Source organism: Syngnathus scovelli, chromosome 8, assembly GCF_024217435.2.
Source record: "Syngnathus scovelli strain Florida chromosome 8, RoL_Ssco_1.2, whole genome shotgun sequence".
NCBI lineage: Eukaryota > Metazoa > Chordata > Actinopteri > Syngnathiformes > Syngnathidae > Syngnathus > Syngnathus scovelli.
In genome coordinates this window covers 12,938,812-12,964,052 of record NC_090854.1, presented here as the reverse complement: position 1 = coordinate 12,964,052, position 25,241 = coordinate 12,938,812, and the positions used below count along the sequence as shown (strand labels likewise).

Sequence of the window (25,241 nt, the reverse complement as noted above, 5' to 3'; positions counted from 1 at the left end):
CTCGCGTTGATCACAACTTCATATCGTTTCAGGACGCAACATGCTGGCCAACGTGCAGAGCTCGCTCCGCCGCTGAGAAAGTAGAAACAGAGGCCGACACTCAGGTGCTTGTTTGCGGACACGCAAAAGTTGGTGCGCACCGCAGGAGAGATGCTGCTCCCCGCTGCCTCAATCCTGCTCCTGCTGGCTGTCTCGTCAAGCGTGGACCATGCCACGGCTGAGGTGAGTCTTTACTCTTTCTGTTTTCCCCCAAAGTGACTCAAATGTGCAATTTTATGTGGGTTATTTATTTGTTGAAATATATGGACCATTATTATGACTTGTATTGGATACAGCACTGCCCTCATCTGTGATGGCTGCAGCGTGCTGCTAGTTTACTGATTTGATTTAATCTAATTATATTATTATGTACAGTTCATGTCATTAGCTTACTTCACTGGTTTCTTTTATATCAAACAAATTGTTTTAGGTTATTCACCTGACATGTTTCGGCGGTTTCTTCCGCCTTCATCAGAGTGTCAGGTGAATAACCTAAAACAATTTGTTTGATATAAAAGAAACCAGTGAAGCGATTAAAAAAGGAAAAACAAAATGAACTTAGTACAATTATGTCATTAGCTCATTCACTGTACGGCACTTTTACTGCTGTCATGCAACTCTCAGCTTCTTCTCACTAACCCCGCCCCCTTTCTTGGGGTTATGGGAGGGGGTGCAGGGAGGGCCTCTGTATAAGTGCTTGGAGCATGTTGTCAGGAGTAACTTAGTCTTCACTTATAGTTCATCTTTGGATGTTACTCATTGAACACGGTCTTGATCAATACAATCAGCTGCTTTTTCGTATTGACAATTTAGTATTAGGTACCAAACAGCCACAAAGTACTCCCCTCTAATGTATGATACACTTTTTTAAAAACACTAGTGTTGACATGTATCTCCAAATCATATTTGTTTTTCTTTTTTTTTTTTTTTACCAAATTCTCACAAACAAGACTGTTTTTTGTTGGTTTTAAGAAACAAATTTGATGATTCACACTTTCCAATGGGCAGCGCCCATATTATGAATTGCATTTGCAAAAGTAACTATCAAACTTTGCAACTGTGATCAAATTTTAACAACATTGTTTTCCAAATTTTTTCAGCTCTTAACAAAAATAGAAATGTACTTTCCCCCGTGACCCAAACTTTGAAAATACATATATCATCTTTTACCATTATTTTGACATATACTGTGGTTTAACTATTGATAAAAGAACACAAATGACATAACACATAATATTTTAGCCTCATCCCCAGTGAAATTTAAATACAAACCATTTTGTGTCTATGACCCCTGATACGCTACACGGGACAAACATAGCGTGATCTCGCTAGCTTGGCTTTTAATGGCAAAACAATATGAAGAGCGCAGTCAGTCTAGCCACTGTGCATTTACGTTGGATGAAATCCAGCCAAGTCGAGATGTCTGCTGAAAACCTTTGGTACCCTCAGAGTTGGTGACGTTTCCAGCACATTCTTCACCCACACGGATGTGCAGGTGAGGGGGAGGAGATGTCAGTGGACCATCTCATGTCAAGATGATGAAGAACAGACTTAACTGCAGCACGACGAGAGGAAGCGACACCTCATGAGGGAGTCTGGCGTTATCGCATAAGGATCCCCCCCCCCCCACACTGTTTTTCTAGCTCTTCTCATCAAATTAAGATGAGCTAATTTGTGGGCTCAAACAAAGTAGCAGAGGCGGTTTATCCACTTTCCAAGAAACACAAGTGTGACACACAACATCTGGACCGATTAAACTTTGGAGAACACTAGAGATGAGGGGGTTTATATTTGGCGGAACATCTTGTGGCTGATCCGATGACACCGATGTAATGGAGATATTTGGAATATTGGCTTGATTGTTTTTGAGTAGTGTTGCTGCTGCCCACGGGGAGGAATGACACATAAAGATACTGAAAGTGACGCATACTGATTTTTTGGGCTTTTTGTGGCCTTCCCCAGAACACAACCTCTTGTTTAGTCTATGTCACAATCACTGCTATTGAACTAAGGCCATCGCTGAATAAACTGTACACAACCCTCAACGTAGCTATCTGTCATTTGCAAGATAACTTGTTCTCCCTTTAACCTTCCGCCTGGTTCCAACGGCTTGCGAGCAGGATCTCAGCTCTTATTTTATTTTTTGTTTGTGAAACCTGATCCCAAATGAATTTCAGAACCAGAATAGTTCTCTTCCTTGGTGGTCACTTAATGTGGCCACATTGAGTCAAGGCCTTGAGGAGAAAGAGGAGGAGGATTCTAGCTTAGGTGATTAGCAGATTCCTGCAGGGAGTTTGTGTGTGGGATGAACTGGACGTTTATCCGGTAGCTAGCTGGTGGGAAATGTAAGCCTTGACTTCTGGTTTGGCCCGGGAAGATCTGACATTTGCTAATCCGCCCGCAACTTGCGGAATGCGTGGTCAAGATTGGCAAATCCGTTGGAGCCCTAGATTGATGGGCCAATGTTGGCGGGTGCTTCTAGTTTTGGTTAGCACCTCATCCTCAGGATGAACGGACAAACTCCCCTCCCACGGAGACAACAGCTGGCCTTCTCACTGTGACAGGCCACCAGCCAAGCACGGCAGCCTGCCAAGATGCAACCTTCTTGACCCTCAGCATTGTAAAAATGCCTACATTTGGAAGAGTTGCCATCAGGTCACTTGTCTTTGTATTTTGACAGGCGCTCGTTGGCTACAAAGATAGGTCTCCTCTGACCTTCATGTTCAAGCACTGTGGCGGGTCCGACCCATTTTTTTGCCTACTGTCTGTGTTCTCCTGTTGAGGTTTAGCGAGGATTAAATAGCAAGTCTGATTTGGAATCGCCACTGTCTTAAATGAAAATGTTTTTGCCGTAGAAACACCATAAACAGCAACTTTAGTTCTTGAAATCATCTGTGATGATAACTGATTATGATTTGGAAATCGAACATGATTTGGGTTTCGGATTTCCAAAAATGTTTACCCTAAAATATCGCCTTTCATAGCAATAAAGGAGATTTTAAATGAACTTTTTATCTCAGTTAATTGCCATGTTACTGGAATAAGAAATTACAGACAGATTTTCTGAAGTACTTGACTCAGAAACTTATCAGGAAAATAAATAAACTGGGCCAGGTGTTGCTCCCCAGCTGTAGATCTGACGTCTTATCTATTTCTCCCCAGAAATCGGCCTTGGTCTTAAGATGATTTGGTCCATTGCAGTCTTTAAACCTGCGACCCCTCTGGCTTCTAACCCGCCAAATTTTTATGCATGGGGCTACTGCCGCCAAAGGCTTCCCTGTGGTCCAAGCGTTTCACTGAGACTTGTGACAGCTGTGTTCTACTTTTCACACACAAAACTCCCTCTCTGGTCCAAGGCTAATAATTCTTGCACATTATCTTCCTGAATTGTCACACTTCCCGAAAGGTGCACAGTTTTTATGGTTGCCGGGTAAACTGAGGCGTTAGAATCCGGACAGAGATCGGTTAGATGATGATTTGTCACACTCCGATGGGAGCTGATGAGAAAAGAGGTGACGATGCTTTGAGACGCAAAATGGATAGAAGGAAACGACGGCAGCGGAGCAATTGAAATGATTCTCACCTACGCAGTTATTGACCTGGGCGTCTATTTGTTGTAGCAAACTGGCGGATGATAATAAAGATGACAGATTTACAGCATGCTGCGTTTTTTCACAAAGAGGGAAGTTTTGGCTGCAATTCATTTCAGCTGTTTCCCGGCAAACTTCCATCATCATGACAGGTGCAAGATAAAAAAAAAAAAAAAAAGGTCTACTCAAGTTTTCCGCAGCAAAAGTTTTGTTATGTTCTCGTATCTGCAGTTACGGTACATTCGATGACTATCATCACTATTTTGGCATATAAATATAATATTAACATTATAAAATCTAGTGCTCATTAAGTTTATGCTACTGATGGAATCGAGCTACGCTGATATGCAACTGTGTAAGTGGGATGTGCGTATAACTGACGCATGACCCAAATTTACAAGACACATGCCTCACGTTCCCGTCCTTGCCCCCCCCGAGTCACGGTCGAGGTCTGTTATGAGCATTTACTTCCCGACTCTTAACTTGATAGCAAAGCCAGTCTGACTGTAATTCCCAGAATTCAAGAATGCACGCACTGCATTCACTTTGAAGCTTTCAGGGAGGGCAGATGCTTTTTCCACCCGTCATAGCTGCAGGCTCCCGACGACCCCAAACTTCTGCGGCGCTGTTTTTCCTTCGTAAAGCTTAATCAGATCACTTCCACGCAGGAAATGAGCTAGGCGGGTCACATGACACGCCTCACGTCAGGAGATCCTCCCAGTTGGTCCATGAAGTGATTTGACGGTAGATCTGTTGTGATGAAATGAGCATGTCAGCCAATTTGCAGGTTCAAACGGTGACATGACGTCACAGTGATGGCGGGCAACCTGATATGGAAGCAAAATAACAATAGAACTGGAGATGGTTATCATCACAAGTGTTTTTGAGAGGATATTGCGATAAAAAGGCTCCTTTGAAACAAGTTTTAATTTTCCTGTTTTCTCATTGTTTCTAGTTTTATGTGCCACATTTACAAGTGCTTGTATGAGATTAGGTGAACTACATGCAGCGGCCACAATGAGGAAAATATCTAATGAGATCAACAGCAAATAGTTGGAGAGGAAATAATTAAATTTAGTGTACCTCGGTTAGCGCTAAAAACATCTTAGGACTAACTCAAAATTTTAATAAAAGACGAGGCGTCACATTTTCAATCATTCTCACGACACCTGAACGTAAGTTTAAAAGAAAATACGTTTATGTAAATTTTGGACAAAAAGAGACACTACCTATTGATAATGAGTGATTATGAATATATTTTTCGGGATGGGTCCAGTGACTTTTAAGTTGTGCAAGTAAAAAAAAAGTAAGGCCGGATATCAAGGATTCCCCATCTGAACAACAGCCTCTCCTCTCTTCATCATCTTCCATATGCTAAAAAAAACATTTGGAGGTCTGGAACAGATTCATTTTTCTGATAAAAACGTTTCTCAAAAGTCAAACTTCTTTTTCGACCAAAGGAATCAAGGTTCCACTGAACTACAGTGAGAATATTCTCGAAGTCGCGCAGACCGCTTGGCGGTCATCAGGCGTTCCAGTTAGCAGAGCCCTCCTCAGGAGGCGACCCAACCCCTTTTTGTCTTTGTGAGCATAAAATTCAAAGGCCTTCCTCTTCGGGCAAAGAATGGCTCGCTCCGGCAGACATCCTGTGTCACACTGCTGCGCATTCACAGGGCCACAGCTCAAGTGGTCTTCGAGTGAACAGAGCCTTTCTCATAGGGAACAAGTACCAGAACAAAAGTCAGATGCTTGCTCTCGCTCTCACACCCACCACCTTCATATTCTTCGCGACTATTCTATGACATCACAACACATTGTCTCCTTTGTACTATAGATTCAGTTTCATATACTAACAAGATGTCTGGATAGTATTAGAAAAAAAAAATATTGTGACACAAAAAGTTGCAAGGGGAAAAGACTTAAAGGTTTAATATAAATTTTAAAAATCATTCAAAATTTTGTCCACCATTGCTATTGTCAGCAGTAGAAACTGTCAAAAATTTCGGACAGTTCCTGAGAAACAACTACAGCTTTTTTTCTCAGATAAATTCAACTGTATTCCCCAGTGAGTGGAATATTGGGACATATTTTTTCTTGGAATTGTTCTTTGTAAGATGTGGTCGTGTCCAACTATAGTCAGATGCTCTTGGGTGGAGCACTAGTGAGTTAGGGCAGGAAAGTCCACCCTCCCCTTGAAGGTGCAATGATTAGAGTCTTTCTTAATTTGTGAACAAAGTGGCTTTTTTTTACGCAGTTGTCGCAACCCACAAAGGGAGAGTGTGCTTATCAACATGAGCCTCATATTAAAGGCTTTTCTCTGAACCTTTAAATCTCTTCTAATGACCTCAACGGAGGTGAAAGTTCAACAGGATGAGCCCGGGAGGGTCATGTGACTGGTCAAGATGCAATGCAGATGGGGGAACTGATTAGGAGGGGTCAAAGACCCCAGTCAAATGCTTGCATTTTTCTTCTTAGAGGGCAACTTTGATGTGGCTTTGGTTCTGAATCTGACCAAAATGTAACTGACTGAAAAAATGTTTCAACGAGGTCCTGTACTTTCATTGAACATATCGAGGTGTCATATCAAATTTTGTCTTTCCCACGCCTCCCCCAAATCAAATCACTCCTCATATGGAAGAAGCAATTTGCCACTTGAGTGGAGCGCAGCCAATTCCGGCCCTGAGAAATTTCTTAAAACAAATTTCCCATTTGCCAGGGTTCATTTTGCATCAGAGGATTCCAGAGTGGACTTGCGGGGTCTGCCCAATGTCCCGCTTCATATTACACAATCGCTGACATGTTGTACACTTTTCTCTGGTCCCAGGAGATGTGCTCGCAGTGATTGATTTGTAACACCATTAAGAATCTGCAAGGAAGGATTGTTCTTTTCTGGTTGAAGTGTCCATTTAAGGCTGTCATTAAGAAGATTCTCATTTTCAGAGTGACGCAGTGGCCATCATCAACAAAAAGATATTAACATTCTTAACTCTTGTACGAACATTCTCTGATCCTTTTAGCGCCAATGTTGGAGCTAACATAACATTAAAACTACTTTAACACAACCGGAGGTGTCAAAATTAATTGATTAATCGACAACAAATCGATTATCAAATTAGTTGCCTCATCTTTGAATAATCATGTAATTGTTTGGTGACATTTTTAAAATAAACATACAAATTACCTTAGCCCTAACAACAACTGTAGGTGATCTCAAGTTACCATGGCAACAACTGAGACACTTCTGACCCTATCATCCATCAACCAGATTTGGAAAATTTCATTTTCAAGTCCATAATATTGCATGTTGTCGCTTTGCAGTCGTCCAATTCTAACGACAAGGATCAATAAATACGGTTCACCATAAACAATCCAAGAAAAAGTGCATTTGTTAACTTTGTCCATTTAACACTCTTTGATGGTATGTAGTAGGCCTTCACGAAGGTAGTACAGTGTATTTCATCTGGCAGCGTTTCACAATGTCTGGCATTCATTTGCCTTTCTCTCATGTCATGTTGACATCCCATGCACGTGTGTTTGGAGTCATGCGGGCTGGTTTCATTTTTTTTCTTTTTTTTTTCTGCTGTACTCTGTGTGAGAATGTCTCCGTGTTGATGCATCTGCTTTTAGTTCCAGATGGAACTGATTGCTAAGTTGTAGCAAACGCAGCCTGAAGCGGGACATGTTTTACATCATTTGGTTCTCAGAAAAATAGGATCTGCTTTTGGTTTACAGGCTCTCCACTTGCGTAAAATATGATTCAGCTTGGTGTCTCCTGGCATGTTGATGTTTTACTACTGTGTACACCTGTCATTTGTAATCAGGTATAAAGTTCTATATAAAAAATTTGGAGATTAAATGCCGCTACATTTGAACATGGTCAGAAGTATTGGAATAGTGAGAAGATTTTTGTTTTGCATTGAAATAAGTGCGACCATATTAATACTCCAGTTGTTGTTTTTTTTACTCAGTTCTACTTTTTGAACAATTGCTTTAAAAAAAAAAAAAGGCAATTGAAACAAGACGCCAAGACTTAAGACTTGCACCTGAGAATCTATGTAGCCACTTATGACATCACCACAGTTGCACACATCAGCATTCCAGCTCAGCTTTACACACACACACGCACGCACACACACACAGACAGACACACACACACGTTCCTGCGATTTATACCGGAGGGCCAGTCTTCCATGTATGGCAGTTGGACAGAAAATTGTCTCCTCACCCTGACCTAACCTGTCAGTACCAGAGAAGGTCAAGAATGTCCAACTTAACAAAAACAGACTACCTGACGCCTCACACTTGTATGTTTTTCTTTGAAAAAAAAAAAAAAAAAAAACTCTGAAACAACAAACCTGATTGCTCTGACTCAAGTCCCGCTTCGTTTCCGACAGTGCCGATTATCCCAGCTGACTCCATATGGAAACCACGATGTGTGGTTTAACCGCAGCGAGCTTATCTTTATTGGGTCGTTTCCAAGGTTAAGCCGCTCAGACCGTTACGATGCTGCTGTGGTAAATTAACAATAACAAGAACACGAGTCTGTTTGATGGTCCATAAATGAGTGAACTGAGTACACGACACCCAAACATGTGATCTGGAGTGACTGCAAAGGAGAAACAGGAGCTTGAAAGACTCCCATTAATTATTTCTGTGGACCTCACAAGAGCATACACATGTGAACATTTAAGGACATGTTCAATTTAATAGCAATGTGTAACATTTACAACACGCTAACATTTTTGCCATTACGACCAATTTGTCGGGGAACTCAACCCAAATAATTTGACAAAAGAAACACAAATCTTTCTCTTGACTCTCTAAAATTGTAAAACATTTATTTTCTTCAACTCCAGCGCTGAAATTTACAAGTTGACGGCTACAAAATGATTTCATGTGTAGCCTTGCTCTGTTTCCTTCAACTTTGCCGCTAACGTTTTTTCTTTTTTTTTTTAAATGTGCTGGCAATGTAGAAGGCCATGTCATGCCAAACAAACAAAGAGTGAAATTTGAGAAGGTTACATAGAATCAGTGCATGGTGCCGGAAAATGCTTAGAAAACGTTGTTGGGCTGTAAAAGCAAAGCAGTGAAGTCAAAGACGGAATGACGACTGACAGTCACATGGACCCTCATCACTGAACTATTTTTTTAGTTCAACGTTGGCCAAATTTTGTTGGGCTCCTGGTGTAAAATCCCATGTGAACACACTTTGGAACTTACAGGATGTTCACTAGGCTGGCATGTTTTTGCAGGAGATACGCTGCGTGAAAATTCCGTGGATGACATTGGCCAGATGTTTTTGTGGTCTCGCTTTACATAAAAAAAAAAAAAAAACAATACCGTTGTTGCCAGTAAAGACTTTATTGACAAAGTTAGAAAAGTTTTTCTTGACTTATCTTTGGATTAGTTTTCAAATTATAACAAGCATTATTATGCTATTGTTTTCACGTATGGACTTTATGCCCTCAAAGTGGCCTTTGGGGAGCCTGTTCTTAAATTCTTTTGTGGGGGCCCTCTTATCCAACACTTCTAAACACTCAGACCTGCTTTCTCCACATCATAGTTGTGTTAATATTGCTGTCATTTTTTGTCCAAACATTTCCAAGCCTGAGACAAATCCACGTCACTGGCAGACACGTATATCCGATGATGTCAGGTTTATTCTGAGAGTGCCGCTTCACACAGACATTCCTGACTGTGTTACCGTGCCGGTGCACACCTCCGTGCAAATTTGGCCTTTTGCTGACATTTTGGGTCAAAGTCGGAATGTGCTCCATCCTGGGTAAACAAATACACACTGTAATCTCCAGGAAACCAGAAGACACCTTATTGGTTCTTCACAGAGGCATCCACATTTAGCATGACGTCCTTCATCAGTGGAGACGTTTGAGGCTGCAGACATGCACGCCATGACTCACCACTCACAAAGTAACAGTGTCTGCCCCCGGTGTTTGTTCTGTGGATCATCTGTTAAGTCTTACAGAAGTCAGTTTTTCATACCTTTCCTAAAAAAACCTCTTATTTCACATTTTAATAATAAACTACTTAATCATGCCAAAAGAAGTAAATCAATCCATCCGTCCATTTTATTCGGCTTTATTTATTATTTTTTTATTTTTTTATTTTGTGTATAATTTAATTTGACACTAAATTTGACTAAAATAGTACAATATTTGAGCTCACCTTATTATTTACTGAAGATTCTTGAATGTCCATCCTTTTTTAATTCAATTTTTTGCACCTACTTATTATGAGACGATAAGTTTGTGCGAAAAAAAATCAAGGTTTGTTTATTGCAAACACATACAGGGATGGGTACACTACTTGTACAAATGATTTGTGTTATCCATTGCTCTTGATCCCTCTCGATTTTTAAATATTTTTTGTATTATTCTTTTTGTATGCATTATTTTAAAAATACGACGTGAGGATAAGCAGTTTGGAAAATGGATGGATGCATGTTTGAAGACTTTGTAAAACTTTCCATAAATCCCCTAAAAAAAAAACCTGGTGAGAGTGTATTTAAATAATGGCCTCTCCTGCTGGCTGAAATTTTAAAGGGGAGCTTTTCATCACAATTTAGACCTTGCAATGTAGTGGACCCGTGCAGCTGTTATTTAAATGTGAGAGGTGCTGATGATAGGCAAGTATGTTCTCTCACCACCACTTCCCTCCCAAACAGAATCCTGTTAGTCCAACACCGGGAGCTCTGATTGCTGTGAGCCACAATTTCATTTTCATAATGAAGCACATATGTGGCTCATTTTCAACACATATGCTCCCTATCCGCACTAATCTGATGTGAAGCAGGTGTTTCTTCGGCTCGGATTGAGATGGAGTGAGTGAAGGATGTTTAAATGGTTGAGAATTAGGGGAGGGAAATGACGCACCTTGGCGGACCACACAGGTTAAGAATGCGGGTGAGAGAGTTGGGGGGGGGTCCTATGATATTCAGACAGAACCACATCTTGGTTTACTTAGGCCTGTTGCGGAACACGCTTATTTCACTGAGGAGTCGAGAAGTTCTAAGCAAGCGTGGCATTCTTGAGTTTTTCGATGTGGGAAAGCCTTTAGTGGCTTTACCTTGGCTTAAGAATCAATAAAACAAAGCCCCAAATAATGTGGTGAAGGGTGTCAAATTAGGGTTCCCGTCATGTGATTTCATGCTAGTGTTTGAAATTAAGGTTTCAAGGTGAGGGTTTCAAGCTATGGTATCAAATTAGGGTGTCAAAGGAGGTTTGGGGTTTTAAACGTGTTTGAAACAAGCAAGTGTTTTGGATTTTAAATTTGGGTTTACAACCTCGGGTTGGGGTTTTAAGTTAGATGTTCCAGATAAGGTTTGAAACGTAGGTTATGGTTTCAAGTGAGGGTTTCTAACCTGGGTGGGGTTTCAATTTAGGGACTCCAGGTAGGGTTTGAATCTTGCGTAAGGGTTCTCAACCAAGTCCAAATTTGGACATTCACGTCAAAGGATTTTCCGGTAAATAGGAAAGACGAGGACTAGAGCGCAGTCTGGACAGGAAGTGAAGAGTCAAAATCAGCGTGTAGATTTCCTGTTTGGTGGTCGACCTGTTCGTTTGTCGACTCTGCGAGAACGTGCGAGACGTTTCTTGTGGTCTTCACCCAGCATGTCCAGACCTGCCCCCGCAATCCCCCTGACTGGGTTTTGGCTGGACGCCTGGCACGTGAGTCCAAAAACAGCTGCACAATGCACGGAAAAAAGGTGCTCGGGGGGGATGGTGCATGCTCGTTCTCAGGCCTCAGCCTCTGGAGACCCCAGAGGAGAGGAAACAGGGGAGAGGGTGGAGGGGGGGCGGCGGGACCAGCTGCGCTCGTGTCACGCATGACGTAGTCAAGTGCAATGAGAGAGATTTTGCATAAATCAAATCATATTTACATGAATGTTTCAATTGGCAGACTTATCACTGTGAACTGTGCTGCTCTTTGACCTATTTATGTCTGCCTTGTACACTATCAACCTAAAAATGTTTTCCATGATATTTGTTTTTTAACCAAACTATATATAACTTGACTGAACATCACAAGACACAATATGAACCTTTCTCCTCTTGTTCTTTCCCAGGGCTGTGGGACATCATGTGGAAAATGTGACTGCAGTGGTGTGAAGGGAGCCAAGGTAAGAACTCTTATCATCACGTTGGCTGGGGTTAGGGTTAGGGTTAGCAATTTCATGCTTTTTTGGCCTCTCGGTCTCGTGTGCTGATATGAAGCAGTTGCGACGTATAGTTAAGAAGTCAAATAGTGTTCACTGAGTGGGGAATAACTGCAGCTGAGTGTCAGTCACCAAGCAGTGACCTTAATATGAGCTGAATTGGAGCATGTCAGGATATACACTGAAGGTCTCACAGGTGGAAAATGAAAAGTGGCATATTTCCCCATTCCGAGAACATCACTGTAGAACAAAAAAATCCCCAAGTACAAAGATGGCTTTATTATTTATTGTTGTTTTATTAATTTATGTATTATTATTCATTTTTACTCCATCCCTGAATTATCTTGGGTTTATAATAAAACATTGGTCCAAGCAAAATTGAAAAATTATTGGTTTTCAAACCATTTTCAATGCTTCTTGGGCTCCTGATTAGTTTGTTTTGTGTGCTACTGGCTCACATTAGTGTCCTTAAAATGCTTCTGAGTAACAACAACAGGTGACTGGTGTGGTCCACTAAGTTCCCTAAAGATGTTCAAGGGCCAAGCACATGTACTCAAATCTCCCCTGAGCATCCCGTTCTGTCTGATATTGCTCAACAAACTCTTGTTGTGGCAACTGCATAATGATTCCCGGGGCTGAATACATTCAACAACATTCAACAACACAACAGATGCAAGTCAGGTGCTAAGTGTTCTGGGAAAGATTTTCCTCCAGCGTGCTCTCACAAGTTCTCACAAGTTTGTGTCCTGGAGCGAGCAACAAGTGAATCACTGTGCAATTGCTCCCCCTTGCGGCATTAGTGAAAATACATAGAGAACGTTTTGTTTTGTTTTTGGCCAGTGCCTCAAGTGTTCTTGAAGTTTATGCAGGAAATAAAACGACGCATAAAACAGTACACAGTCGTTATTTATTTTGTCAGACATTATTTCATAGCTTTTAGATATTTTCTAGTCTTTCATTTTTGTTCAATTTTTTTAGATTGTATTATTATTATTATTATTATTATTATTATTATTATTATTATTATTATTATTATTATTATTATTATTATCATTACAATTATTTTATTTTAAAGGTCTTGCATTTTTTGGGCCTTAGCCCCTTGTTTCAATGTAAATAAACAAAACAAATTTACAACACACACGTGACAACACACGCACACGCACACACGTATGTATTTCTACTTATATTTATATTAATAAATATATTATATATTATTTAAGTATTTATATGTTTACATTTATATTTAATTTATTTATCTTAATTTGTGCACAATTTGACGTTTTCAGGGTGAGCGTGGTCTCCCTGGTCTTCAAGGTAACATGGGATTCCCTGGAATGCAGGGACACGAGGGGCCAGTCGGGCCAATGGGGCCCAAGGTCAGCAGATATAGTCTCGAATTCCCTTTAAAAACACGATGATGGTGATGATGTCATTATTTGGAATTTATTCTTTGTGTGTATTATTTGTTATCTCAGGGAGATCCAGGACAGTTTGGCGCTCCTGGAATAAAAGGAGTCCGGGTAAGCGTCTTTGAAAAAAAATGGATTGTTACACTGCGAAAGATCTCAATGAGAAGTAATGTTGTGGTTGTCAACTTGTAGGGTCCTCCTGGTCTTCCAGGTTTCCCAGGAAATCCAGGATTACCTGTATGTAGCAATTTGTTATTTTATTTGATTTTTTTTCATTTTATTTTTATTCTAATGATAAAATTTCACACATTATGCTATTTCTTTCAATAGGGAATCAATGGAAATGATGGTCCACCCGGTATTGCAGGTGTCCCAGGATGCAACGGGACTAAAGTAAGATACTCGTACAATTGATAAAGTATTATACCCTAGATTTCTCTTGTCTCAGCAGTGGTTGAGAGAAATCACGTTTTTTCCACCTTTTAGTGAGTTTAATTTCTGTATGTATTTAAGACCATCTCAATCTGATGATGTGTGTGTGTGTTTTAGGGAGAAAGAGGAAGAGATGGTGTCCCTGGTTTTGATGGTATTCAAGGAACTCCCGTAAGCACTCATGCTCACCTGAACTCAAATCCATGTTATGAAAAGTCATTTAAAAAGAACAATGTTGACCTTTGCTTTTTATACATCTTTCAGGGCGTCCCAGGGATTCCAGGAATTAAGGTTTGCTGGAATCATACCAGCGTTTTATCTAAATATATTAAACACTTGCTCTGGTCAATATTAAGATGTGATAAATTCTACAGAAGCAATATTTGGACTTTTGTAGGGTGATCCAGGTGGTGTGATCGGATTCATTCCCCTTAAAGGCGACAGAGGCTTCCCAGGCACACCTGGACTTCCTGTGCGTATTTTGTCTGTAGATGGGTGAACATCTGAATTTTTCATCACACTGTGTTTCTCAGGGATCTCATGGACCACCTGGGCCGATTGGTCCTCCTGGACCTCGGGGTTATGTCGGACCTAAAGTGAGTTATCCTGATTTAAGGTCAATAATACCATGTAAGTGGCCAGCTAATAGTGTTATTGTTGTATTTGACAGGGTGATGCTGGACCACCAGGCCCCCCTGGAGAAAAAGTATAACACCCAGCATAGGAAGACATGTCAAGCATCATCATCTTTATTTGAGCTACAGTATATTGATTTGCCTTTTTTTTTCTTCTCTCTGACAGGATGACAAGCTCTCCTTTGAAGGCGAGAAAGGAGATAAGGTGAGGTTTCATCATCTAATTTTTATTATTATTGTTGTTGCAGAATCAACGAGAAGCACCTGAATGTTGTTTCAGTGTCATGAATGTATTTTACATTTCTTTTTTATTTCTTTAATCCAAGTGCTGTATTGGAACCCATCACACATCTTGGAAACTCATTAATAATTTTTGGCTAAAATAAATGTCATTTCTTGTCACTGCAGTCACTGCAACTACAGTACCACCACAATAATAAACATATTGTTCAGCTAGCATCTATAAAAACATGACAAATATTATGATTTGTGTTATTATTATTATTTTTATTTTATGAATGCAAACATCGAATACCACTCTTGAGTATTGCGCTCATTCAAATGTTTTCTGTGCAGGGCGAGCGGGGCTTCAGAGGCCCACCCGGCGCTCCTGGACCCCCTTCACCGGGCGTGGAAGGCCCTGGCACAGAGTTTATCGGACCACCGGTGCTTACTCATTTATGTGTCTGATAATTCAGCTTTTGTTGCATATAACTCAGAAGGTGAATTTCTTTCTGTATTCTTACCATGTACTGTTTCTATCTCCAAAGGGAAACAGAGGAGATCCAGGCCAGAAAGGAGAACAAGTGAGTTTTGCGATCAATATTTTTCAAATCACTTAAAGTACTTCCTTAGCATCTTTAAACAAAACAAAAAAAAAAAAATCAATTTCCAATGTGATTTGCTCAACAGGGCTATTGCAATATATCTCGAACTGGAGTAAAGGGTGAGCCAGGGCCACCGGGACCAATAGTAAGTAACTGAAAATCGAATAATGGTGTTGTATACGCAGTGAGTGTGACTGTTTCATTTTGCTTCATTTTAGGGCAAACCTGGCAAGGAGGGAGATGAAGGGCGAAAGGTAAAATTGAAAGAAAAGAAATGCGTTAAATTACCAAACTTATTTGCATATGCCATTTGATGTAGGCAGATTATGGTGTCAATATGTGATGGTCATTTTGTTGATTTCAAGAGTGAGCATTTTGTAGACCCATAAAATAGTGTGAGATCGTAACATTGTATCGTGATGATTGTTCATATTATGATGACCAAAGAAATGATGAAAATCACTTTGTCACATAGGGAGAAAAGGGCTTTCCCGGAAATTACGGATACCCTGGACCTCAGGTAAACAATGGTTTATACGTATATATTTAGTTTTTAAACATTTTATTCAAAATTTTGATGATAATCACTTGTTTTGTCTCTAGGGTGAAAAAGGAGAAAGAGGGCCTCCTGGATATGTACGTATTTTTATATTTATTTGTACTTTGTCTTTTTATTCTCCCTCAATGGCCACTCATTAACATATTGAAACAAATTATTATTATAAATATTTAATAATAATAATTCACATTATTATTAGTTAGCATGATGATGAGGTTTTTGAAGTCCTCCTATTGGGGTTTATAGGCAAGTGGTGCCCCTGGTCCAGCTGGTCCTCGTGGCCTCCCTGGGTTACAAGGAGAAAAAGGTAAATAATGCCCAACATGGACAACACGCATGGACACTACGCTAAATCAACAGTTGAGTATATTAGCTCCCTTGACTGATGTTTAGTCCCCATCGTGTTCCTAAAGGTTTTCCTGGACCTCAAGGAGAAGCAGGCCCACCAGGTAAGCACAAACACACAAGCCCACATGGGCTCACACACACACACACACACACTTGGGTAACACACTCTGTCCTTTGGACTTCAGGGCGCTATCTTGAAGGACCTCGTGGAGAGACCGGCCAAAAGGGGGATGCGGGTCAGAAAGGAGACAGGGGTATTGAAGGAGAGTCTCTAGCCGGACCCCCAGGGCAACCGGGCCTAGTGGGACCCCCGGGGCCTCCAGGATTACCTGGTATGCTTGGTCTGAGATTTATTTTCACTCTATGGTGATTTCCAGGCAAAATGTTTTACCATAGAAGTTTTATATTCCCCATTTCAAAGATTTTGTTTGTGTGCCCACAGTTGACCCTAATGAATGCACCAATGCAAAAGGCTCCCTTGGCCCACCTGGACCTCCAGGGCTTCAAGGAGAGTTGGGACAAAAAGGTTAGAACAATGAAATAAGATATTTCCATCTGTAGGTTCTATGATATACTGAATTTTCATGTTTGTTTTCTTTGTATGTGAATCCATACAGGTGACAAAGGAGACACTTGCGTCCTGTGTGAAGGGTTTGGACCTCCGGGTTTACCTGGCCCCCAAGGCCATAAAGGGGAGCAAGGTAAGCAAATGTGGTGTTATGTGATGGAAAAGGTCAAATGTAACATTGCGTTTCACACAACGTGCAGTCATTGTGGGATTGAGTCCCAGTTAGTGACCGGCGGTCTGAATGTTTGTGTGATGAACAGGTGTGCCTTTTACGCTAAATCTTTCTGTAAGGTCAGATTCTTGACTATAGACTCTGACATTTTTATTCATCCAGACTGGCCCTAACCCTTTTCTTGTACCTCCACTGAAGTATCCCTTATTTGTCTTCAGGACCTCCTGGTCCTGTAGGAGGCAAGGGAGACAAGGGTAATCCTGGGTTCCCAGGAAATCCTGGAAGACCTGTAAGTAGCACAGATAAACCTTCATGCAGTAAGTACTGTGTATAGTTCTTAGTATATTCTTATAGTAACTCAACTTGTACTTAGGGCATCAATGGCATTCCTGGTTTGATTGGGGCCCCTGGTCCTGTTGGAGAGCCAGGAGACATATTCATTGCACCGGGTCTGAAAGGAGACAGAGGCTACCCTGGTCCTGGTGGTTCACCTGGACAACCAGGTCTGGATGGGATTCCAGGGAGGGATGGCCTACCTGGTGTTCCTGGACCGAAAGGAGAACCTGTATGTATTGTGTTGTTTGATTAGTTTAAGTAGGTTTCATTAGTCGTCATTCTTTTTTGTTAACCTTGCTTTCAGGGCAAAGGGGGCATCAAAGGTGATCAAGGATCAATTGGGGACCCTGGTCTTACAGGTCCCCCTGGAGAGAGGGGTCCTCCAGGTCTGCCAGGCTTCGGGCGCCCTGGGGTGCCTGGAGATAAGGGGAGTCAGGGGAGAGCTGGCATCCCTGGATCACCTGGAACACCCGGTAGGACCTCTACACTACCAATCATGTAGAACCCTATTTGAATAGCTTATACAAACTTTGTACACTACAAATTCATCAGGTGTGAAAGGGGAGCCAGGTCAAGGTGTGAGCACTCCCGGACCACAGGGTGTCCCTGGGCCACGAGGAGAACCTGGCAGAGATGGCCCTCAAGGTGAAAAATGACCTTCATTCCTTAACGACTCATCTTTTACCAACCCAATAGAGTTCATTTGGGAATTGTTAAATAACAAATTTAATGTGGAAAAAAATCATCTATTTGACCAGACAATGTTGTTGATTGTAGGTCCAGCAGGTCTCCAAGGAGACTCAGGAATACCAGGTTTTCCTGGACAGAAAGGTGATCAAGGACCACCAGGAATTGGATTTCCAGGGCCAACTGGTGCAAAAGGTAAAGTAACAGATGATGTCCCAACTTTTTGTACAAATTAATTTTCATACCAAAGACATTTAATGGATTCCAATAGTACCACAGATGGCAATAAAACACAAATACTAGAAGAATCTTCTTCATATTTCTAGGAATCAGTGGAATCCCAGGTGCTCCAGGATTGCCAGGAGAGTCCGGGAGACCGGGACAGGATGGTTCTCCTGGACAACCTGGTCTACAAGGACAAAAAGTGTGTATTTACAGTATTTGGTACCATAAGCCAAACGTCTGATAATTGGAATAATATTCTATAAAATCAGGACTTTAAAGCACTTTGTTCCTGACCATTTAACTTGGTGTTTTGGAAGTGTTAACATAGCATCTCATTGTTGTGTGCGACAGGGTGAACCAGGAATGGGGCTCCCGGGCCAAAAAGGTTCACAGGGTCCTCCGGGAATTATTGGGTTCCCTGGAGAGAAAGGTAACCCAGGATTACCAGGTATTCCTGGGCAAGAAGGCCTCACAGGACCGCCAGGACCTCAGGGAATAAAAGGTATAACTGTACAGTTACATCAGTAAATGCATTCCATTAGAGACATCTAGTTGAAAGATTAAAATTAAAAAAATACTTATACTTGGTTTTAGGTAACATTGGACACCCTGGACCTGCTGGAGTGGTAGGGTTACCAGGTGCTCCAGGAAAGGGTTTGCCAGGAGCTCCAGGACCACAAGGACAACAAGGAGAGCCCGGTCCATTTGGTAATTACAAGTCATACAGTTCTTTTTACACAAAATTGTTTGGAATGGGTTTGTTGTAACCAGATAACTGAATTGTATATTTTCCTTTTTTGTTCAATCCCTGCATATTTTGTAGGTAGGGTGGGTGAAAAAGGAGAGAGGGGCTATCCAGGACCTCCTGGCATTGGCATGCCAGGGCCTCAAGGAGAAAAAGGACTTTCCGGGTTCCCAGGAGCCCCCGGTGAAAAAGGTTTGCCAGGAGTACCAGGCCTACCAGGAAGGGATGGACCGATTGGAAATCAAGGTGAGAAAAAAGATATACTGTAGGCTCCATTGCATCCATCAAGGCCATAACTAATTGGTAGAAACATGTAAAGGAAGCGTAAAAGTAATGTCAATCTGTGTTTTTGTCGGCCAGGTACAAAAGGCGAAATGGGGGTCATGGGTACTCCGGGATTGCCAGGATTTCCCGGACCACCCGGTTTCCCTGGAAATCAAGGCTCGAGAGGTAATGAATCATCTGCTCAGATAACTTGTACTTTTCATTAGGCTGTTATTAAACTACGATTAGACTGTGAAGTGCCTGATTTTAATAATCCTTAGGAGAGATGATTTGATCTGAAGACCGATGAAGCACTGTTATGATTCCAAAAATAAATGGCTCTTTGCTTTTATGGTCATCAATAGACGCGGGTTGAGAGTCCTACTGTTTGGGTTTAATGAGCAAGACATCATTCAACATTCATTTCATTTTCAGGTGATCCTGGTGTTCCTGGTGTGCGTGGACAAAGCGGAGAGACTGGACTTAAAGGAGAGAGGGGAGAAACTGGTCTTCAAGGCCCTCCTGGGAACATGAGTAAAGTCGACATGGAGCACATGAAAGGGGAGAAGGGAGACCTAGGAGATCCAGGTGTGAAACAATGAAAAGTCCATTTGAGGCCCAATGTCATGCACAGATCACCAAAAATCCATGTAATATGCAGAATAAGTTGACAACACTGTAAATGTTCTGTCTCATTAGGAAATCCTGGTTTATCAGGACAGAAAGGCTTTCGCGGACTACCTGGAGACCCTGGAATGCCAGGAAAAGATGGAAACCCTGGTTTACCTGGACAACCAGGTGTACTATTTACTCGACTGCAAAAATGTCCATTGTCAAAAACAAAGAGCCAAATTCATTTTCCTTTATCTCAGTGGAGAAACCAGTAATTCTCGTTAAATGTTGTTTGTATTTGATCAATGTGTCATAGGTCAGAAAGGAGATGCTGGTGTTCCTGGAGAACCTGGCTATATGGGCCCACCTGGGCAGAAGGGGAGTGCAGGTGAAATGGGAATACCAGGTAAGGCCAACTGATGAGTATGTGTGAAGTTCAAGAATGAAAAAGTAATTTATTATTATTTCGAAATGGAATAGAAAAGTTATTTATTTATTTATTTATTTATTTATTTATTTATTTATTCAACCTAATACGTGCAGGTCCAATTGGTCCAAAGGGTCTTAAAGGAGACATAGGTACTCCGGGTCATCCTGGTTTCAAAGGAACGGATGGAGTGAAAGGAGACCGCGGAACACCTGGAGAGCCAGGCATTGGGCTCCCAGGATTTCCAGGAGAAAGGGTAATCTTCCATCTTTATCATTGTTATTATATGTTGTGCATGTTTTCCAAAATGACTTGATCTTCCTTGACTTTAAAATCAAGACACCTTTTGTTTACCTTTTATTACCTTTTATTTAAAAAAAATATACATATATTTTTCTCCCAGGGACAACCTGGACAACCAGGATTCCCAGGATCGCGAGGAGAGAAGGGTCTGAAGGGTCAAATGGGAACGCCTGGCATGCCAGGAGTTCAGGGAGCTAAAGGAGACAAAGGAATATTTGGCACTCCAGGTTAGATTTCACTTTGTGTTGTCGCACCCATCCACAAGCATCCAGGAACAGCATGACCTAAGATATGCAACCATATAATCCATGTAGGTCAGCCAGGAATACCCGGTGAGAAGGGGGTCCCAGGGTTACAAGGGTCTGCAGGAGAACCCGGACGTGATGGTCGACCAGGTAAAGAAGACGTTCCATATGAATTTACTGGCACTGTGCTGATTCTACTTACTTAGTGCACTGTACCAAATCAAGTTTGAACCATTCCTCCACCAGGTGAGAGTGGCTTGCCAGGACCTCCTGGTCCAGCTGGAGATAAAGGAGAAGCGGGAGTTGATGGTATCCCTGGATCTTCGGGGGAGAGAGGAGACCCTGGTTGGTACCTCATGATGATTTTCAACATTTTCTATGCTTTGATCGGGACATTACAGTACCAGTGGAAAGAATAAAACAATCCCAAATCTGTAAGAACTATGAAGAATTACATTATGATTTTAACATAAACTCTGTTTTGCAGGTATACCTGGTCTTAGTATTCCAGGACCCCCAGGGGAACTAGGTAGCAAAGGTGAGATTGGCCTCCACCACTAATTCAATATTCCACAAATTTTGAGTGAGTTTAATTGTTAACATATCTCCTACGTGTCATGATATACAGGTGAAAAAGGTAGTCTGGGCTTCCCCGGCAGCCCAGGCTATCCTGGAGTGCCTGGTGTCAAGGGTGACAAAGGACTTCCCGGCTTTCAGGGGCGTCAAGGTGAGCCAGGAGAAATTGGCCCCCCGGGATTCTCTCTAGAGGGACCTAAAGGAAATCAGGGAGAACCAGGACAACCTGGAGAACCAGGTATGCCACAATTTATGACAGTTGACCATTTACAAAGACAATTTCTGACCAGTCTGGTTATATCGGACCAGAAACAGAAAGTAAAAGCCATATCTCATTTCTTTATATAACAGGAATCGTTGGCACACCGGGACCTTCTGGTGTACCAGGACGAGATGGCCAAAAGGGAGAAAAAGGAGACCATGGTCTTCCTGGTTTCCAGGGAGAGTTAGGGCAAAAGGGTGACCCTGGATCACCTGGATTTCCTGTACGTAACAAGGCCATTGACATATGTACAGTAAATAGTTACTCAATTTGGGGCAAGTTTTTAATGTATGTAGGTATTTGTGTCACACAGGGGCCAGCTGGTCTTCCAGGTGTTCACGGCCCCAAAGGGGAGAGGGGACAACAGGGGGTACCCGGTTTCCCAGGTGGATAAAAATGGATCTTAGTCTCATCTGTAAAAGACAACATGTGCTAAAGCCATTCTTCTGTTGTTGTCATCATTGATATCTAGGTACAAAGGGTACTCAAGGCGATTTTGGATTCAAAGGAGAACTTGGGGATAGAGGATTCCAAGGGGAAAAGGGTAAGATTGAGTCACCTACCTGCTCGTCCACGTTCACTCTATTCAGTGTTTGAATATATCCCCACTGGCGGGAGACACCCTGGTTCTTGATGGCGCTCCTTAACACAAAACAATATTCCACAGGTAATGTTGGCCTGCCTGGTCCCCCTGGTCCACACACCATCATCAAAGGAGACATTGGTCAACAGGGTGTCCCGGGCTTACCAGGACCACAAGGACCAACTGGATTCCCAGGCCAGAAGGGACAGCAAGGTAACAATGCAGACTTCAATGATTGTGGAGATTCTCATTTTTTACTGTATTAATCAAATCTTGGGCCAATATGAGACAGGGAGTTTTTAAGCTCTTACAGGTCTTCCCTACTTGGGTTAACTTTGGCTCCTTTTTTAATTTCCTAGGTCTGACAGGTACTCCAGGGCCAAAAGGAGAAGATGGCCTCCCTGGTTATCACGGTCAGCCAGGATCCAAAGGCGACTCTGGTTTGCCTGGGCCTCAAGGTCAAAAGTCTACATAATTGGTTTCTGAAAATATATCCCATTAAAAAAATCAACAATTAACAACTCATGTTCTCAGGACCTAGAGGGTTTCCTGGCCCTCCAGGACCTGATGGTGTTCCTGGGCAAGTGGGACCACCCGGCCCCTCCTCTATGGATCACGGTTTCCTGGTAACTCGGCACAGCCAAACAGTGGAGATTCCAGTTTGTCCTGAGGGCACCTCACCCATATATGATGGCTACTCGTTGCTCTACGTCCAAGGCAATGAACGCTCCCATGGGCAGGATCTTGGTGAGAATCGTACAATGGGAAAAACCCCAAAGTCGCGTGAAGAAGGAGCTTTGTAAGGAACTCCAATCCCTTGGGTTTCCAGGTACGGCCGGAAGCTGTCTGAGAAAGTTCAGCCCCATGCCCTTCTTGTTTTGCAACATCAACAACGTCTGTAACTTCGCCTCGCGTAATGACTACTCATACTGGCTCACTTCGCCTGAGCCCATGCCCATGAGTATGGCGCCAATTACCGGCGAAAGCATCAAACCCTTCATCAGCAGGTGTGTCATCAAACTGTCCATACATTTCTTCAGTTTTATCATGATACTTATACTACATATTGGACCCTACTTTTTTTAAAGGTGTGCAGTGTGTGAAGCTCCAGCCATGGTGATTGCAGTTCACAGTCAGACCATTATGATCCCTCCATGTCCTCATGGTTGGGACTCTCTGTGGATCGGATATTCTTTTGTAATGGTGAGACATAAAAACAAAGAACATCTGTATTGTCAAACGCATATGAGAACTACGGTGGCCATGAAAGGTCAAAAAGCACACAGGCTCTGACCTTTCTCTGCATTCGTGTATGTTTGTGTAGCACACTAGCGCAGGTGCTGAGGGTTCAGGTCAAGCTCTGGCCTCTCCCGGTTCCTGCTTGGAGGAGTTCCGAAGCGCTCCGTTCATTGAGTGTCACGGTCGAGGAACCTGTAACTATTACGCCAACTCCTACAGCTTCTGGCTTGCGACAATTGAAGACAGCGAGATGTTTACGTAAGCTGAATGGACATCACACACGCACCATTTTGTGATTGTAATACTTTGTGATCCTTATGTTGGCAACAAAATAATACTGCAATGATACATTTCCAGCAATGTAGCTCCGTAAGAAGTCTGATTGCGTAAAGGTTTTCCTCTCTCTTGATCTCCAGGAAACCCGTCCCAACGACGCTAAAAGCGGGAAATCTGCGAACACACATAAGCCGCTGTCAGGTGTGCATGAAGAGGACATAAACCCTGCCTGACTTGCGATCCCGTTCACTTGGCTTTAAAACTTCCTAATGTCCGAGGATGGTGCTATTTTTCCTGCATGTGAGAGCGGCGGGACTGAGTTTGAACTTTTGCAAACCAGAAGAAAACACAAAGACCAAGTGCCTCACGCGGAACACTTCTACTAACCAAGAATGGCGCCCAGTTTACCGCTGCACTGAGTACTTGCCCCCACCCAACTGGTAAACTAATGTTCATTTCGAATGGGTTGCTTATGTAAGCCAGGTGCTATCGAAGCTTACTTATCTTCCATATTTTATTTCTTCTTTGAAAGATAAAGCTACTTGTTTATAATATACAGCCACACCCCGTTTTTAAATTTGTTTACACACACTGATATTAAGGATGGGACTTGCCACTGATTCCACAATCATTTGCTAATGCACGACACGCAGCTGTGTAACAATTATTCTGTTGTAAATATAATGCATTCCTAGTTCAACATACTCTCCTCAGGTTATTATTGAGTCTATTTTGTGTGTTATTAAATCCTTTTTTTTTTTATTTATATGATGTATGAGATTCTGTTAGACCCAAGTGAATGCAAGGTTCAATGGACCCAAAGACATTTAGCGCCTTAATAACACGTGTAAAATTATCGTAGAAATGACAGTGTATGTTTGGCAGACGACTTCCCCGTTGTAACAATGAAAATCTGCCCAAAACAAATTTTATTGTTTGTGGTGTTGCTGTTTTTAATGCTTAAACAAAGGCACTAAACGCAATAGAAAGAAAAGAAATCAACTTTACTGCATTGTCTGCCTTACTGTGCTTCCTTTTTAATGATCCTAGTCTTTAATGACCCTCCAAAATGCACATGTATATATACTGTACCTGTATACAGCATATATTATACTTTCACATAATACGTACTTGGTATTCTGCTCTTAGATTTTATCGTAATTTTTTTTTTCTTTTTCAAAATGGACCTTTCGCTCACATTTTAGTAAAACGCAAAGCAATATGGACGTATCTATTTTACCCAAATTTTTGGTAACCTGGGCAGGTGACAGTCTTAAAATTCATTTTTAAAACGGATGGAAATGGCAAAAGATAGCAACAGTTGGGATAAGACAACTAAATTAAAACACAAATGGATGTACATGGATGGATGGCTAGATGGACGACTTAAAATATTGCTATGCCAGCAGGAATGATTTTGCACTTACCTGTAAGGTTACTATGGTAATCATTCAGAAAAATGGCAGACAATCCAGTACAATGAAGAATATACACATTTTAAACTGAAAACATAAAAGTATTATACCAATTATTAATTGACCACAACATGCATTTGATAATCAAATACAGTGGAAAATAACTGTCAGTGATTAACATTGTTATTTTTTTTTCAAGTTTCTGTAACTCATGCAATAAAGCCATTTGAAGATCATTGTATGTGTCTGCAACCGTGAGAAGGCTCTATGAAGGCCAAAAGATTTAAACAT

At 41.7% G+C, this 25,241-nt stretch overlaps 1 protein-coding gene across 1 annotated transcript; it reads left to right on the top strand.

Annotated features, from left to right (window-relative positions):
* The first annotated feature begins 2 nt into the window (after positions 1 to 2).
* Positions 3 to 25,186, top strand: col4a1 (collagen, type IV, alpha 1). The gene is made up of 52 exons (XM_049728778.1): positions 3 to 222; positions 11,713 to 11,766; positions 13,092 to 13,181; positions 13,281 to 13,325; positions 13,407 to 13,451; positions 13,545 to 13,607; positions 13,764 to 13,817; positions 13,911 to 13,937; positions 14,044 to 14,118; positions 14,180 to 14,242; positions 14,317 to 14,352; positions 14,448 to 14,486; positions 14,858 to 14,947; positions 15,052 to 15,087; positions 15,194 to 15,253; positions 15,327 to 15,362; positions 15,584 to 15,628; positions 15,712 to 15,744; positions 15,914 to 15,974; positions 16,081 to 16,116; positions 16,201 to 16,347; positions 16,458 to 16,541; positions 16,633 to 16,716; positions 16,974 to 17,044; positions 17,129 to 17,320; positions 17,396 to 17,564; positions 17,644 to 17,736; positions 17,869 to 17,973; positions 18,105 to 18,202; positions 18,355 to 18,505; positions 18,598 to 18,711; positions 18,827 to 18,994; positions 19,109 to 19,198; positions 19,448 to 19,600; positions 19,712 to 19,810; positions 19,941 to 20,030; positions 20,168 to 20,307; positions 20,455 to 20,581; positions 20,669 to 20,749; positions 20,846 to 20,944; positions 21,087 to 21,137; positions 21,228 to 21,413; positions 21,527 to 21,660; positions 21,751 to 21,823; positions 21,910 to 21,981; positions 22,105 to 22,233; positions 22,380 to 22,478; positions 22,555 to 22,767; positions 22,850 to 23,027; positions 23,109 to 23,223; positions 23,345 to 23,517; positions 23,676 to 25,186. Exons 1-52 carry the CDS (start codon positions 151 to 153, stop codon positions 23,755 to 23,757), a joined length of 4,920 nt encoding a protein of 1,639 aa, XP_049584735.1. The 5' UTR covers positions 3 to 150; the 3' UTR covers positions 23,758 to 25,186.
* Positions 25,187 to 25,241: the final 55 nt, after the last annotated feature.